The sequence below is a fragment of the Bubalus bubalis genome, chromosome 21 (assembly GCF_019923935.1).
Source record: "Bubalus bubalis isolate 160015118507 breed Murrah chromosome 21, NDDB_SH_1, whole genome shotgun sequence".
NCBI lineage: Eukaryota > Metazoa > Chordata > Mammalia > Artiodactyla > Bovidae > Bubalus > Bubalus bubalis.
The window spans coordinates 16,721,621-16,737,972 of NC_059177.1; the positions used below are offsets into that span (position 1 = coordinate 16,721,621).

Consider the following 16,352-nt stretch of genomic DNA (forward strand, 5'->3'; position numbering starts at 1 on the left):
AGATGATGAGGATAATTATTTATCTACTCTTTCACATATAAAGGCTTTGGAAGCCAGAGTCCAACTTCTCCCAGTGTCATGGTGTTTTTTGTGAAAAAGGAAGAGAGCTGAGGAACTTCCTAAAAAGAGACTAAGTTCTGGGATCTCAGTTCAGTCACTTACTTCGGTGTGCATTTCAGTATCTAAGATGAACTTGGTCACAAGCCCACAACGCAGAATAGAGAAGACCTCAATGTCCATTTCTCGGAAAAAAGCGTGGTAATTCTGTAATGACACTGATGTCTTTTCTTCTTTCCCTCTGAATTCCTAAGAAGTATGAGTAACCAACAGAACAAGGTTTCTTTATCAATCTAATTTTAAATGAAGGTTTCAAAGTGCAGTTAAGCATTTACTTTATACAAAAAGTTACACTTAATTACATTCTTTTATCAACTTTCTTTTTCCAAGGTCTCAAAATATTCCTGAGACAGAGTACCCAATGTAACACTGGGATATAGGTTGCACACTGAGACTCTTGGTTGGTTTCCACTTAGGGATGAACTACTAGGCCAATCAAGGCACTATGGTGTGGACCAGAAAACTGTGAGCTTATGGACCAAAAAATCTGGCTTCAAACCCTTGCTCAAGCACTTATTAACTGTATAACCTACTCTCTCTGGGTCTTAAGTTTTCTCATCTATTATATATAGGTATCAATACTAAACTTGATTTTAGGAAGATTAGAGGAGTTATACATAACAAATACTCACAAACAATAGCTAAAGAACAGAAATAACTGGGATCCATGTGGTTTAAGCTATTTCACAAACCAACTCTGTGAGTGGTACTATTATAGGAAATTGTTAAGTATCTGTATTAAGAAACTATGCTAAGCATTTCATGTTATCTCAATTCACTGAGAAGGGAATAATGTGGGATCAGATGAGGAAAAAAAGCTAAAAGAAGTATATTTAGAATACATCCAAAGATGGAATTTGATAATTGCTACAAGATAATTCAAAGTACTCCTGGGGTGCAAAAAAGGGAGTAATATGATCAAGAAAATAATGAGAAGAACCAGTGTGTGGTAGTGATAAATATTTCGAGTCTCACCCAACCTCTGCTACTGACAGGGTCACTCCAAGGCCTATCAGAGTTTGATCACCTCTCCTTTCCATAACTTTTCTCTCTGTGAAATGCATAGGATAATGCTAGCCCTTGCTAATTTCACTGGGTTGTTACACACCTTCATGGAGACTCATCATTCCAATACCTTTTCCTGTTGGCTCCTCTCAGCTAGTGTAGGGTCACATTCTGAATTATCGTCCTTTGAAAGCACATCAGGGGAGGATGTTTTGCCGCCATCTGCTTTTCGTTTCTTTCCTCCTTATGTTTCAAGAGGAGAAAAGTAACTGAAATAATCAATAATCTTGTTTGCGAAATATCACTGCCTTCAAGAAACAACCTGCTAAAGACTACCTAGAGATGAAGAAGTTAATTTTATAACCCTAAGTTACGGTTCATTGATAACCATGCTAAAGAATGGGTTCAGTTATATAACTTCTCCCATTACTGATGCCTTGACACACATAACCTCTAAGTCAATTCAACACAACACATAGGAGGACACGGAGTAAGAGGAAAAGAAAATACCTGTCTTTCCTTGCATTCTGATTTTTGCTGAAACGGCAGTACTGGTATGAGGTGTTTCTTCTAGAGTTTCCAAGTCAAAGTTTGCAAGGGGAGGAACATAGTCTGGGGTGACTGAAACAGAGAGCAGGAAGCTCAATGTATACCAACCATATACCACGGTTAAACTTGAATGATAATCACCCAAGTAGCTAAAATCTAGTTTCCAGAACTACCAAGCATGGATGACTATCTATCAGATGCTTGCAGGTCATGTGATGCTAACCATTTTGGCACAGTAAAATGGCCAAAGATAACTTATAGAAATACTGCATTAATTGATTATGGTCAACTAACATAAAATCATTCTAAATAAAGATATAAAGTATCCAAACAGCTAAGAACTAAAAATAAACTTACATTTAAAATCTAAAGATAGTAGCAATATTTGGTCACATAGTTGTTTTACACACAATTATTTAGATGAGAGCCTGAGGGAGGCTCTGTGTTTTCCCCAGAAAATCAAGCTAGAATTGTAAAACAAGTTTTCTTAATGGTCAGAGGGTATCAAGAGGCCTCTCAGCTGTACTCATGATGATGTTCAGGAAGGTAAGGGGCACTGGAAGTTTGACATCTGAAGAACTAAAGTAATTTACAAAAGCCCAACCAATGTTTTATATCTTGTCTTTTCTCAAACACCAAGGTCTCCTGGAGAAAACAATATGAGGAAAATGGCTGTATTCATTTTTAAAAATTTCTGTTGAGCAAACATTTTCTTGTCCCACATGAATTAGGGGCAGCTATCATTGAGTCTGGCTTAAAGGCTGTCCTCTTATCTCCTCATTATTGCCCAGCAGGGTTCCCAGCCGGGACCCTTCCCTCACCTGCCAAGTGCTTTTCCAGGAGTTGCTGCAGTTCTACAATGTGCTTTAATCGGGTGAGCACCTTCCCCTTCATCTCGGGCAACTTTTGCCGACAGAAGGCATTTACAACCTGTAGAAGTACAAATCATATCTGTGAACTGTTCAGATTTTAACCTCATTTGCATTATTCAGCAAGGGCTAAAAGAGCCATTCAGTGAAAGGATCCGTGAGCCGAGTGAGCAATATCAAAGTCTTCTCAGCAAGGTGCTGCGGAGAAAAAACGCCCTGGGCCAATACAGGAGGATCTAACTTTTAATACCAGTTCTACTTATTCCTAGTTAAGTAACAAGGCAGAACCTGTTACTTAACTTAACAGAAGTTAAGTAACTCTCTGCAGCTAGAGAGTACAACCTTTGGTGAAACAAGTCCAAGGTTTGCTACTTACTAGTTGTGTGACTGGCCAAGTCTTGAACCTTTCTGTGCTTCTATCTCTTTATGAAATGAGAATGCAGTTGTGTGGATTAAGTGTGAATAAAGAAATTAGCCCAGCATTTGGCACATGTGTTTGATAAATTTTAATGACTTTGAACTCTCTGTAACTGCAATTTCATATGAATAAAGCAAGGATAGTAATACCTACCCTGCCTGTACTATAATACAGTTGTCAGGATAAGAAGAGATCATTAAAGTGAATAAATATTCTTAGAAACAATATGCATGAGAAAGGAAATGTGATATAGATATAAGATGTTATTGTCATTTTCAATGTATTTCATTATTATTGTGCATTTCATTAACTACAAATATATTCTAAAAGATGGTGAAAACTATCTTCATTTGATCTCACTAAATCGAAATATTAAGCGCATACCTGTAAGGAGGAACAGTACTTTCACAGTGGAGAAGGTGAAGTTATACCATGCAGGAAGCAGAATAGTGTGAAAAGGCTTAGAAGCAGTAAAGCATGGGCAACATTAAGTGAATTCTAAGCATTTTGATTTGCCTACATCAAGAGGTGCATGTAACTAGGGAAGGGTGGGACACAATCACCAAAGAGACACACAGGGGTTAGAGGTTGGTGGGCAATTTTTAAGGATGTCAAGAAAATAGTTTCCTTTCTAGAGAAATTACAGACAGTAGGTGAAACGTCCCAATAACTCTGCTCACCTCTCGGAACCAGTTGAGAGTAAGAAATATGAGTGAACACAAGAACGAACGTTCTTTAACAGACATGGACTGGAGTCTCTCTCCAGCCTCCAGGTCAGTGAGGAATATAGGACAATCTGAAAGAGAAGAATAAACATTTCTAATCTCTTTTAGTTGAAGTCAACAGAACCTGGATGCTGCCCCCAGAGCTAGGTCTCCTTCTACTTATTTCCCCCTTTAATGGGTATTTTAAGGTCAAGTTTCAGTTAGTCTCAAAAATACCCTCATACCACGCAGCATCAACAAATATAACTTAAAAGTCTCTGTAAAGTTAGAAAATTCCCTCCCCTCCCTCCACAAGTACCAATGTACCACTTCCCTAAGTTTACCAAAAAAAGGTTACAAAGAAGAAAGAACCTGATAACTTCATTCTATACCTAATAATCCATCAATCTCCTCCAAGTTTCCATTATGTTGTCTGTCCACACAAAGTCTCAGTAACCGGAAATAGGGAGCCAGGCATAATGGAGAAACCAATCTGGGAAGGAAAATCCATTTCTAGGTCACAGTTTATAGACATATTAGTCCATGTTTATAGAGACCCCGATCTTGTAATTAACAAGTTTTGCCCAAAATAAATGTCTACTTTTAAAAACATGACAAAGAACATAGTGGATGCTCAGCAAATAAATAATGAACTGAATGGGAAGAAGACACAGCTAAGTGTGAAATATCCACGCATTAAGATAAAGTACAGGTAACACAGAAGGAATGCACATGACTGGCATAGGTACACAAACACATTCCCAGGTGGGGAAAAGAAACAGAAACAAAAGCAGCCTCACAAAGTATCTGTTGGCTGTCATGAGCCATTGCAAATCCCAATCCCAGGATCTGGGAGAAAACAAGGAGTCTGATCCATTCTTGGTAATGCATCCAAATACCACCTGTCTTGGGAGAAATGCTTTTCAATCAAGTTGCCAACAGATTACAAGAACTGTAGCATTCCTTGTGAACAAGAACTGTGTCATTCCTTGTGAAGATTCAACATACCAACAGCGGTTTTAGAGAAGAAAAAGTATACTGACTTTTGGTCTGATTCCTGCAAAGTCAGTGTACTCCCATCTTTCACAAAGTCCTGAGAGAACAACAGTGGCAGGAGGTTGATGACAATCCCATCACAACTATCGTAGTCTTCTAGTCCGTAGAGTGCTTTCACAGGAAATGGATAATCACTGCAAAGAGAACCCAGAATCTGAGGTCCCAGCATCAGGGTATGGCAACTGTATGGGAAAAACCACTAGGACAAACCAGTCTTCTCTATTACGAGAAGTGAGAAAGAACAAGTGGGGAATCTTCTAGCAATCCTGGAGCTGGGACTGCTGGGGTGTTGGGGTTGGGAGGAGGGAAGTTGGAGGAGTAGGATAGACTTGGATGAAGTCAAAGACATTCTGAGATTGGTACCAGCTATCAACATAACAAAATTTCTTTACCAATATAACCATGTCAGTGGGTAAACAGCACTTACCCTTCTGGAACATCACAGGCATCCACCACAAACGCATCTTGGAAATCACTAAAGATGGTCTGCCCAAGCCATTCCTTCAGGAAGCAAACAAACAAAAAGGTCTGTGTAGCCCAGGATGTACATCCTATAAAGCCCTAAATAAACTATTATCCTTTCTGAAGCCTGTTTCCTCATTTCTGAAAAGGAAATAAAAGTAATACATACTGCATTATTCTGATGTGGAATAGACATAATACATTAAAAATGCTTAATACAGTGCCTGGCACAGAATAGATGGTGGCTTTTAACAACATCATTAACCAAATGATCATGATTCTCACTCTTAGTACGTGAAGGAGGCCTCAGAAGAAAGGCCTGGGACAGAGTGAGTCAGAACAGCCTTCCCAATTAGAATACGGGAGAGCTCACAGGCACATCTATTTTTGCAATACAACAGAGAGAAGGATTTGAAGCATGTATAGTAAAGCAGCCCTTGAGCTTCACTGTTTTAAGAAAAGATACTTGGTCTCACCAGGGCTTCTGGAGCTAGCCTTCTTCCATGGATCAGGTTGGCAAATTCATCATAATAAAGTCCAGAGGCCTGAGGAGATTGCTCACTGCAGGAATGAACCAACTGTAGCAAGGAGGTCACCTGAAACAGTCGAAGAGAAAGAATGGTCCAGTCCATGAGTTGCTGATGCTTCCTAGTTAAAAACTATTCACTCCATTCAACAATAAGTTTTTCCCTTTCCAATTGCATTGGCAAAGCTCTCATCACCACCTCTCACCTGAGGTTTCCCCTAAGCCTCCTGACCAATCCTTTCTTTTCAATCTTACCTCTTTTCCAATCCAGACACATGAACCAGATTAATTTTTCTAAAGCAAAGCTTGGATTATGCCATTTCTATGCTAAAACCCTTAAGGACTACCTCTGTGTAAAAATTAAATCAAAATGTCTTGATTCACATTCAGAGCACTCTGTTTTCTATCTCCAAACTAGCTCTATCTCCAGCTCTCCAATTATACACTTACTTGTCCCTACACTCTAGTCAACCTGTTACTCTTCAAACATGGCCCTCCTATTTTGCTCTCTAGGAATTTACAATTTAATAAGGAGATCAGATACAGAGTTAAAATACAACCCAAGCCAAAGGATTTTAAAGGCCAAAAGAGTAGTACAAATTACAAAAGCTATGAGTTCAGGAAAACATATTTTGAAAAAAAAAAAGCACTCTTTGTAAGGTGACAATTGTTGTTCAGTTGCTTAGTCGTGTCCAGCTCTTTGCAACCCCATGGGCCACAGCACACCAGGCTTTCCCGTCCTTCACCATTTCCTAGAGCTTGCTCAAACCCATGTCCATCGAGTTGGGGATACCATCCAACCATCTTGTCCTCTGTCATCCTCTTCTCCTTCTGCCTCCAATTTTTCTCAGCATCAAGGTCTTTTCCAATGAGTCGGCTCTTTGCATAAGGTGGCCAAAGTACCGAAGCTTTAGCTTCAGCATCAGTCCTTTCAATAAATATTCAGGACTGACTTCCTTTAGGATTAACTGGTATGCTCTCCTTGTAGTCCAAGGGACTCTCAAAGAGTCTTCTCCAACACCACAATTCGGAAGCATCAATTCTTTGGCACTCAGCCAACAGTGACCAGAAGCAATATCTCAGTTACTCATAAACATATCCAACCCCAAGACAAGAACTCACCTGGGTGCACTGTTCACTGCTCAGCTCTCCACTCTCTGGGGCCAAATTGGAAGATCTACTTCTAAAAACAAGTTATTTTATATTCACATCTGTAATATTTTACAACAAGCAGCAATAAATTTTTAAAAATTGGCTTCCCTAAGATTAGGGTGGAGATGAAATCGAATGAAAGCACAGCCAAGTATTTATTAAGGCCTTACAAAAGGTGGATTAGAGCAAATGATGGCTACCTTAGTTTTTTTTTAAGTGTACACTAACTAAACTAGTAAAAATCATAAGGGCAAGCACTTGGCATTGTTCTATTTAATGATCTCAACAACTCTATGAAGTAAATACTATTAATATCTTTACTTCACACATTTGAACAGAAACAGAACGGTAAAGTGATTTATCCAAGATCATTCAGCTAAGAACAATGGAGCCAGTATTTGACCCCAGGCAAGCAAATGGCTCCAAAGAATGAACTTTTAACCAGTATACTATGCGGCCTCTACAGATTACTAATGCTAACTCTAAGGATGTTTCTTGAGCTCCAAGGAATTCATGACAAATTATTTCCAAGAAGCATGAACTAAATTTCATGACTTCGCAACAGTAACAACTTATCAAGCCCCAAGCTTCTATGAGATGTTACAATTGTGGAATCAAAGAACTAGTATAGGAGGGAAAATCCACAAGAAGACCTTATTTATATCACAATTAAAATAAATAAATTAATTTTTTAAAAAAAAGAAGAGTTTATATCAAATGAGGTGTTCCAGACATGAAAAACACAGTAATGGAGAAACCTGTATTGTCTAATGCTTAAGATTGGAGCAGATGCAGAAAAAAAGCATCCCAGGAGGATCAGGGTTCCCCTTTTGTGGAAACATGTTCTAAAACTTAATTTCTTAGCAATCCCTAGTTTTAAACAATGAGAATGTAATGACTATGATCACAATTCTGCAAAAATTATAGGTAACATATACAGTCAAGATTTAAAAGAACATGGAAAAGTAACAACAAACATTTGCTAACTTCTCTTATTATGGTTTTAGTTCTTCTGTTATAATGATGTCTAAACAATATAACACCTTATTTTGTAAGACAGCAACTCAATTAACTGACCATGAGCCACAGAAATCAGAATTTCCATACATACCTATCTGCTGCCATGACGCCAGCCATGGTGACAGCACCAATAATACCAATAAGCTTGTACTTGAATATGGTGCTAGAGAGCTGTTTTCGTATCACCAGGTGCATGTCATCCTGCAAGGAAATAATGGTGAAGATGTTGGAATGGTACAGCAAGAGAGTCAAATATTAGAACCAAACAACCAGAACAGCAAGGTTTCTATCATTTATTAACTGTGTGGTCTTTGATGAGTCACTCAATCTTTTTGAGTCTCAATTTTTTTCATCTATAGAAAGGGAAAGGTTTTGTGAGGATCAGAGACAAAATTACAAAAAATTCCAAGAACAGCGTCTGTCACATGGTAAACATTCAATAATAATAGCTATTACTGTTACTGCTGGGATAGTTGCTTGATATGGATAATGTGAATTATCATGTTGTTGGCTGCTCAGGCAGTAGTAATCAAACAGAAAAAAAAAGTGCTTAGGAATAAATTTAACAAAGGAGGTAAAAGACTTGCACATTGTAAAAACTGCAAAACATTACTGAAATAAATTAAAGACCTAAATAAAAGGAAAGGTATTCCATGTTCATGGAACTAAAGACTGAACACTGTTAAGATGATGATATGCTCATTCAATGTAATCATTTTAAAAATTCTAACAGTATTTTAAAAATATTTCTTTTTTTAGGCTGCACTGGGTCTTAGTTGTGGCTTGTGGAATCTTCACTGAGGCATTAGGGCTTCTTAGTTACAGCATGTGGTATTTGGTTCCCCAGTCAGGGATCAAACCTGGGCCCCCTGCATTGGGAGCTCAGAGTCCTACTCAGTGGTCCACCAGGCAAGTATCTCTAACAACATTTTTTACAAAAATAGAAAAACCCATACTAAAATTCATATGGAATTTCAAGGGACCCCAAACAGTCAAAATAATTTTGAAAAAGAACAAGTTTGGAGGGCTCACACTTTCCAATTTCAAAATTACAAAGCTATAGTAATCAAAACGTGCTACCAGCATAAGCATATTCAGACCAACAGATAGAATAGATCCTAGAAATAAACCCTCACAAATATGGTCAACTGATTTTCCACAAAGGTGCCAAGCCCACTCAATAGAAAAAGACAAACTATTCAACAAAAGTGCTAGAGAAAACTGGATACCCACACACACAAAAATGAAGTAGAACCCTTACCTTATACCATATATAAAAATTAACTCAAAGTGAATCAATGATTTAAATTTAAGAGCTAAAACTACAAAATTCTGACAAGAAAACTTGGGGAAAAATTTTCATGACTTCAAATTTTGCGATTTTTTAAAAAAATAAGCATGACACCAAAAGCACCAGCAAAAAAAGAAAAAAAGACTGAGTGGACTTCATCAAAACTGCACCCAAGGACACTATCAAGACTGAAAAGATAATCTCAGAAAGGGAGAAAATATTTCCAAATCATTTATCTGATAAGGGACTAATATCCAGAATATATAAAGAATTCCTACATGTCAACAACAAAAAATAACCCATTTAAAAAGTGAGCAAAAGGACTTGAATAGACTAAAGAAGATATACAAGAACCAATAAGGATACAGTAAGATGTTCAACATCATTAGTCATCTGGAAAATAGAAATCAAAACCACAATGAGATACCACTTTACACACACACTTATCAAACAAGTGTTGATACGGATGTAGAAAAACTGGAACCCTCTATTGCCCATTAGAATGCAAAATGGTATAGCCACTGTGGAAAACAGTTTTGTGGCTCCTCAAAATGTTAAACATAGAATCTTCATATGATTCAGAAATCTCACTCCTAGGTATATACCAAGTATATACCCAACTGAAAACAGGGACTCAGAAGAAATACTTGTACAGTGTTCATAGCAGCATTCTTCAAAATAACAAAAGGTGGGGAAAATCCAATATCCATCAATGGATAAACTAGTTACAGTCTATATATACAATGGAATATTCAGCCATAAAAAGCAATAAAGTTCTGATATATCCTACAACACAGAGGAACTGTGAACACATTATGCTAAGTGAAATAAGCCAGACACAAAAGGACAAATATTGTATAACTATTTAAATGATCACACATTTAATGTGTGTAACTATTTAAATGTGTATAATGTGTATAACTATTTAAATGATCACACAAATTCACAGAAAGTAGGTAAGAGGTTACCAGGGTATAGAGAAATGGAAATGGGGCGTTATTGCTTAATGGGGATAGAACTTCTATTTGAGATGATGAAAAAGTTCTGGAGACAGATAATGGTGATGGTTGCACAACACTGTGAATGTACTCAATGCCACTGAACTGTATAATTCAAACTGGTTAAAACAGTAAAATTTATCTTATGTATGTTTTACCACAATTAAAACATAATGATGTAGCTCTATGATTCCTGATATGATGAAATCTTCAAACTATACTGCTAGATCAAACAAGCAAAACACAAAACAAGAGGATAAGGTGTGGAAAACAGTTATATGGGTAAATACAAATTTGTCTATGCTCAGCACATCTCAGAAAGCTATAAGCTAGTAACAGTGATTGCCTTTAGAGAATCTCAGCCTCGAGGACTGAGAGGGAGGGTACATTCTTCACTACCTTTCCATATCTTTTGAATTTTGTACCATGGTGTATACTACCTTGCCAATTCTTTAAACTTAGTGAAAAAAAAAAAAGTTGTCCAAAGACCAGTATGGCTTACTGCCACAAGGTGGCACTGAAGATGCAAAAGAGCTATGAGTTGATTCCAACCCAATCTTACTTTAGACATTTTGCTTGGCTTTGGCTTTTTCAGTGAATGGTGTTCACAAAGGAGAGAAGCCCCAGACGGAGTTCACGTTAGATGGAGATGTTCCTTATGGAACAAGAGTATTCCCTGTTTTTCCATGGCCCCTGGTACAGAACCTGAATGGCTTTTCTTAGTTTCATAATGTGCAGATTACAGGCTCATTTCCATACTAACAGACTGAGCTCCTAAAGGGCAAGTCTAATACACATCTACTGTCTCGGTGCTTGGCATACAGTAGGCATATAATGTTTGTAGCAGCAAAAGAATAAACAAATACTAGGATTATGGCTATGTACCTTAGTTATACTACTACACAGGCTGTGGGGATTTTGTTCAACAAATTTCAACTGAAGAGGTTTAAAAGATTCTTTCTCAACACACAGTTACTTACCTGGATGTGACTACTGGCTTCATGTTCTTTGCTAAATGCCAGTGTGCTGAGAATACAAAAGAGTTTTCGTATTTGCTGAGGGGACATATTATCCAGATAATCCAGAATGCCCTGGGAGAAAAAAAAGTCAACGATGAGATTAGCAACTAACTTTTCTTTTTCCTTTAAATAAAAAAATTAAAATTCTCATAAAAGGCACACACACAGATAGCCAGGCATGTTTCACAAAAGCTCAAGTTCTCTAAAACTATGCCTCAGAGCACAAAGGGTTGATATTCTACTTAGTCATCCTAACATAGCTCCTAGTTCTCCCTATACTTTTTCTCCACGCTTCCCTTTTTCTTAGTGAAAACAATATTCTGCCAAAAGTTATGTCTCTGACCTTACTTCTCAGCTTGTATTCTATGAATTATTTATTCTTTCTTTACAGATACGGAAGGACTTATGTCAAACCCCATTAAAGCCCTTTACCAGCTCCCTCTTGTCTATAAAATAAAGTTGCAACACTTAGGCTCGGTATTTAAGATCCTTCATAATCTGGTTTTCGCCTCCCACCTGACCCTATCTACCAATCTTACTTATCTTACTTGTCATCTCTCAAGCACACCATGGACATAGGTGCCAGTTTGCTTCTGTTCAAACTATTCTCTGCCTAGATATTGGAAAAGGCAATGGCACCCCACTCCAGTACTCTTGCCTGGAAAATCCCATGGACGGAGGAGCCTGGTAGGCTGCAGTCCATGGGGTCGCTAAGAGTTGGACACGACTAAGCAACTTCACTTTCACTTTTCACGTTCATGCCTTGGAGAAGGAAATGGCAACCCACTCCAGTGTTCTTGCCTGGAGAATCCCAGGGACGGTGGAGCCTGGTGGGCTGCCGTCTATGGGGTCGCACAGAGTCAGACACGACTTAGCAGCAGCAGCAGCCTAGATATACTTCCTTTATTCTTTCTTGACAAATCTCTTCTACCTTTTAAGAATCACTCTAATATTATCTCTTGTTTGAAGATTTCTCCAGTTTCCCAGGCCAAATTAATTATTTCTGCACTGGTGTATCTATAGCACTTTATTTAGAGAATTTGTCATGTTGTATATATAGTGACGTACTTTTACATCTTACTTTCTATCATCAAAGGCAACGACTACCTTTTATATCCTCAGCACCCAGAATAGAGCCTGGAGCATCATTAGGTATAAAGAAGTATTTGCTGAATTAATAAATATATAGACAGATGAGTTATTTTTTCTATTATTTTCCCCATCACCCCACCTTCATCCCCTCCACTTCTACAAATTATAGTGCTCAGTATTTAGCATAAAAAATAAATTGCTAACAAGTTATCAGGTGTCTCTCAGATATATGTAAGAAAGAAAAATGACTGAATATATGTCAATGGTAGGACTAGATACCTTCACAAAGACAGCATTCAGCCTCATAGCAGATGGGCTTACAACTACCAACTCGAGGAGGACATCCAATGCAGCATCAACTTCGACTTCATTTCCACTGCAGACATGGGTCACTAGGGCACCAATCACTTCCTATGCAGAGAAAAGTCAACACAACTGTGTGAAGCTAAAACACAGTACAGTCATCAAAAAGAGGTTTGTGCCTGAGGCCATTCCAATCTCAACCTGGTTAAAATCCCAACTGACCTCATTCCATCACCTACTTCTATAAACTGGTTTCATTACCATTAGATTCAAGAGGTTTAGGATTATGTCTCTAACTACACTACCATCCAGTCTTGATTTACTCCCCATATTTTACTAGTGAGCACTATCTAAGCCCTCTAGATTTTGCTTCCTGGTATTATCTTTCTTTATTCTCGTAAGTGTCAAATATTACCCATTAAATTGTAGTTGTACTTAATCTTATTAAAATTTACTGAAAAGGTGGCACTCAAGAAGCTAAAGGTTTTAAAGATTTTTTTTTAAGTTAGACTTATTTTTTCAAGTAAACGTGGGTCATGATGGTGTCTCTACGACATTAAGATGATTCTCCACAAATATCTTAGATGTCACTCTTCCCTTCCTTTATACTGCTGTTTCACACCAAATTATAGTGCTCGGTATCTAGCATAAATAGATCTCAAATGCAGATCAATCTTAAATGCAGATTTATTTGAGATCTCAAATAAATCTCATAAATAGATTCTCAAATGCAGTAGCTATCTCATGCCAAATGTCTATTACTCCGCTTTAAATGTGTTTTTTTTTCCTGCTTTAAATTTTAAAAATTTTATATTATTCATTTTAAAATTCTTTTTTTGGCCACACCGTGGGATCTTAGTTTCTTGACCAGGGATCAAACCCACTCCCCTGGCATTAGAAGTGCAAAGTCTTAGCCACTGGACCACCAAAGAATGTGCTTTCAAATGTGCTTTACTGTTGTTAATAAAGGTATAACATAAATGACCAACACAAAACAAGACACTTTGTTCTTTGTTCTAATCACTTTCCACAAGTACAGCCTTCCCTCTCTAGAAGTGTGCTAATAAATGTGGTGTCTGGTATTCATGGAAAGAGGGTTAGGCCCTCGGGCATTTCTCTCTCGTTTGTTTCTCATGACACCTTTTTCAGGATGTCATGATAGTGCTTGTGATAAATACACATTTAAAGCGGAGTAATAGACATCTGGCATGAGATAGCTACTGCATTTGAGAACAATTTCAGGATCAACTGGCAGTAGATTATTAGCAGGTAAGTTTAAAACTGCCATTCCTGTACTGTGAAAACTACATGATAACCCCACGGCAAATGTTTGTTTCAAGAAGACTGGAGCAAGACTGAGAGAATTTGACGATCAAAACACAGAGTTAGATCCTCAAGTCCAATCCCTTCATTTAGAGACTAGGACTAGAACTAAGTTTTCCCAATTCCCAGTTCAGAGTTCTTCTTTCTTCAATGCCTTTCAACCAAAAAGAAACAAATATTGGATCACATGCAAGTCATTTGGGATGGCATTTTTTTCTTTTTCCCTGTTCCCTCCTTCCCAAGATAAATATTTCAACATACCTGCTGGCAGTAAGTGTCAAAAAACATAAATGAATATCTGTATAGAAGACTGCCAAACAAAATTATGCTCTGGTCTAGGGAGTTCAACAAACTCTGAGCCAGCGACAAAATGGATGGACAAATATCCTTAAGAACCTTGAGGAGAGAGGAATAGAGAAAAATGAAGCTGTGGAAGGGACTTCATTATCACAGCACCTAGAGCTGCTATTGCTAACCCTTTTACGATGTCAGAGTTCTCCCTAATTCTTATTTTAATTCAAGGAATTTTAATCTTTGTTTCACTCAGAATAATCCTTCATTCTGAGCTTCTCTTAGAATCAGTGAAATTCAATATATGGATAAGAATTGACCTTTAAACTCAAAGAAGTTAAATCACAAGCCTAATAGCTTGTAATCTGCCCAGCTTGGGACAAGAACCCAAACTTCTAAATTCAAACTTCCTCACTTAATCTTATTGTCTCCCTGGGGATACAGTGGGGCTGTTCTTCCCTGGTTATGATTTTAAATCAGTCTATAAGGTTCAATCTAATTAAACTGATTTCTTTTAAAGTACATCAAGAGAACTGATTATGTCCTAACAAGAAGGCCGTAGGTGGACATGAATGGAATCAGAATAAATAACCAGTTATTAAGTTCAGTTTCTTTAAATGGGTATAATGCTTTACTGAGGAAGATGCAATAAAAAATTGTATATGGTTTCTGCCCTCTGCAAAATTATAGACCAAAACACATATCAGAGCACAAATAAGCACAGAAAAGACTGTAAGATAAAATAATACTAACTTTAAATAAATTCCTAAATAATCAAGTCTTAAGACTCAACTACATATTCTCATTAATTCCTAAGCCCCAAACCTCTGGTTCACCCAGTTTTCTAAGAAGGTGTACACTGTTAATATTCTGAATATTCACCTGGAAAATACCATTTCTAGATTATAAAATTCCATATCAAATGGTTTATACTTCAACAAGAATGATCACCTAAGGGTCATATGCTGAATGGCTAAAATAGTAATAATTCAAAAGATATAAAATTATGTCTCTACTAGCATTCCTCTGATAATGTTATACTCAAGGGTTTTTAGAAACTACTTATAACAGGATACAGAAGGCAAGTTTGTCAAAAGTTACAGATCACAGAGAGCTAGACAATTAAAATGATTAATATATAAAATTAAGATTCAAAAGTCTCAATGGACTTGAACAATGGGTTGAAACTAATATGATAATTTCTAAGGGAGATGTGAAGTTCAACATTTTAGGTCAAAATGAAATTATAGAAGATGTGAATTACAATATTTCCTATAAAAGAAGAATACAGGGGTTGAGTCTAGTGTTCAAGGAATTGTTGAACCAATTTTGTGCTTTTTTTGCTAAAAAGATGAAAACCAATCTTAGTTTGATTTTATTAATATTTATAATGTCACAATCAAGGTGGTAATAATCCCACTATGTTCTGAAATATACTAAGCTCCCTGTAAAACATTATTACCCAGCAAAGGTGGCGGTGTCATGATTTCCACACACGGTAGGAAAGGTTAAAACAACCTCTGTAACTTTCAGACTAATGCTGCCCGATTTCTCTGACACTTACCAAGTTATGAATATAGAATGTACCCTGTAGCAGATCTTCTTCAAAGCAGCCTGATCGAATCTTATTTCTTAGCACCCTCTCAATGTACTTCTTTGTCTGAGTGTTGGTGCTATAGATGATGAGAAGCATTGCCAGGTCAAAAATCTGTTGTCAATAAATATGCACCAACAGGAAAACAGTTTATTAAATCAGTACATTTACTACAACAAAACAGCAGCTCTCAACTTTTTCCATTAAGACAAACACTACTCATTTGCTCAACATAATCCCATGGGAGTACCTACAGTTTCACAAAACCTAGATTTTTCAGAGAAATGAAGTGTCACAACTATTAACCACTGGTATCCTTTAAGAAAATATTGAAGGGCTTCCCTGGTGGCTTAGTAGTGAAGAATCTGCATGCCAATGCAAAGACACAGGTTCAATTCCTGATGAGGGAAGATCTCATATGCCACAGAGCAACTAAACCCATGTGCCACAACTATTTAGCCTGTGCTTTAGGGTCCCAGAGCCATGACTACTGAACCCTAAAAGCCCAAGAGTCCATGCTCTGCAACAAGAGAAACCACTGCAATAAGAAGCTTGAGCAGGGC

At 37.4% G+C, this 16,352-nt stretch overlaps 1 protein-coding gene across 3 annotated transcripts in view; it reads right to left on the reverse strand.

Moving 5' to 3' along the window:
- Nucleotides 1-16,352, reverse strand: part of FANCD2 (FA complementation group D2) — a 50,650-nt gene that overhangs the window by 18,785 nt on the left and 15,513 nt on the right. Inside the window, exons 15-29 of one of the 3 annotated variants that reach the window (XM_025272561.3) lie at nucleotides 15,760-15,903; nucleotides 14,166-14,300; nucleotides 12,558-12,689; nucleotides 11,148-11,258; nucleotides 7,970-8,079; nucleotides 6,829-6,886; nucleotides 5,657-5,776; nucleotides 5,146-5,219; nucleotides 4,706-4,852; nucleotides 4,055-4,155; nucleotides 3,639-3,754; nucleotides 2,493-2,601; nucleotides 1,633-1,743; nucleotides 1,253-1,365; nucleotides 163-306 (exon numbers count right to left, since the gene is read on the reverse strand). In XM_025272561.3, coding sequence (XP_025128346.3) covers nucleotides 163-306; nucleotides 1,253-1,365; nucleotides 1,633-1,743; nucleotides 2,493-2,601; nucleotides 3,639-3,754; nucleotides 4,055-4,155; nucleotides 4,706-4,852; nucleotides 5,146-5,219; nucleotides 5,657-5,776; nucleotides 6,829-6,886; nucleotides 7,970-8,079; nucleotides 11,148-11,258; nucleotides 12,558-12,689; nucleotides 14,166-14,300; nucleotides 15,760-15,903 — 1,725 coding nt within the window. Of the gene's footprint in view, nucleotides 1-162; nucleotides 307-1,252; nucleotides 1,366-1,632; nucleotides 1,744-2,492; nucleotides 2,602-3,638; nucleotides 3,755-4,054; nucleotides 4,156-4,705; nucleotides 4,853-5,145; nucleotides 5,220-5,656; nucleotides 5,777-6,828; nucleotides 6,890-7,969; nucleotides 8,080-11,147; nucleotides 11,259-12,557; nucleotides 12,690-14,165; nucleotides 14,301-15,759; nucleotides 15,904-16,352 lie in introns of all 3 variants that reach the window. The other 2 variants (XM_025272560.3, XM_044933589.2) reach the window with 2 other exon arrangements.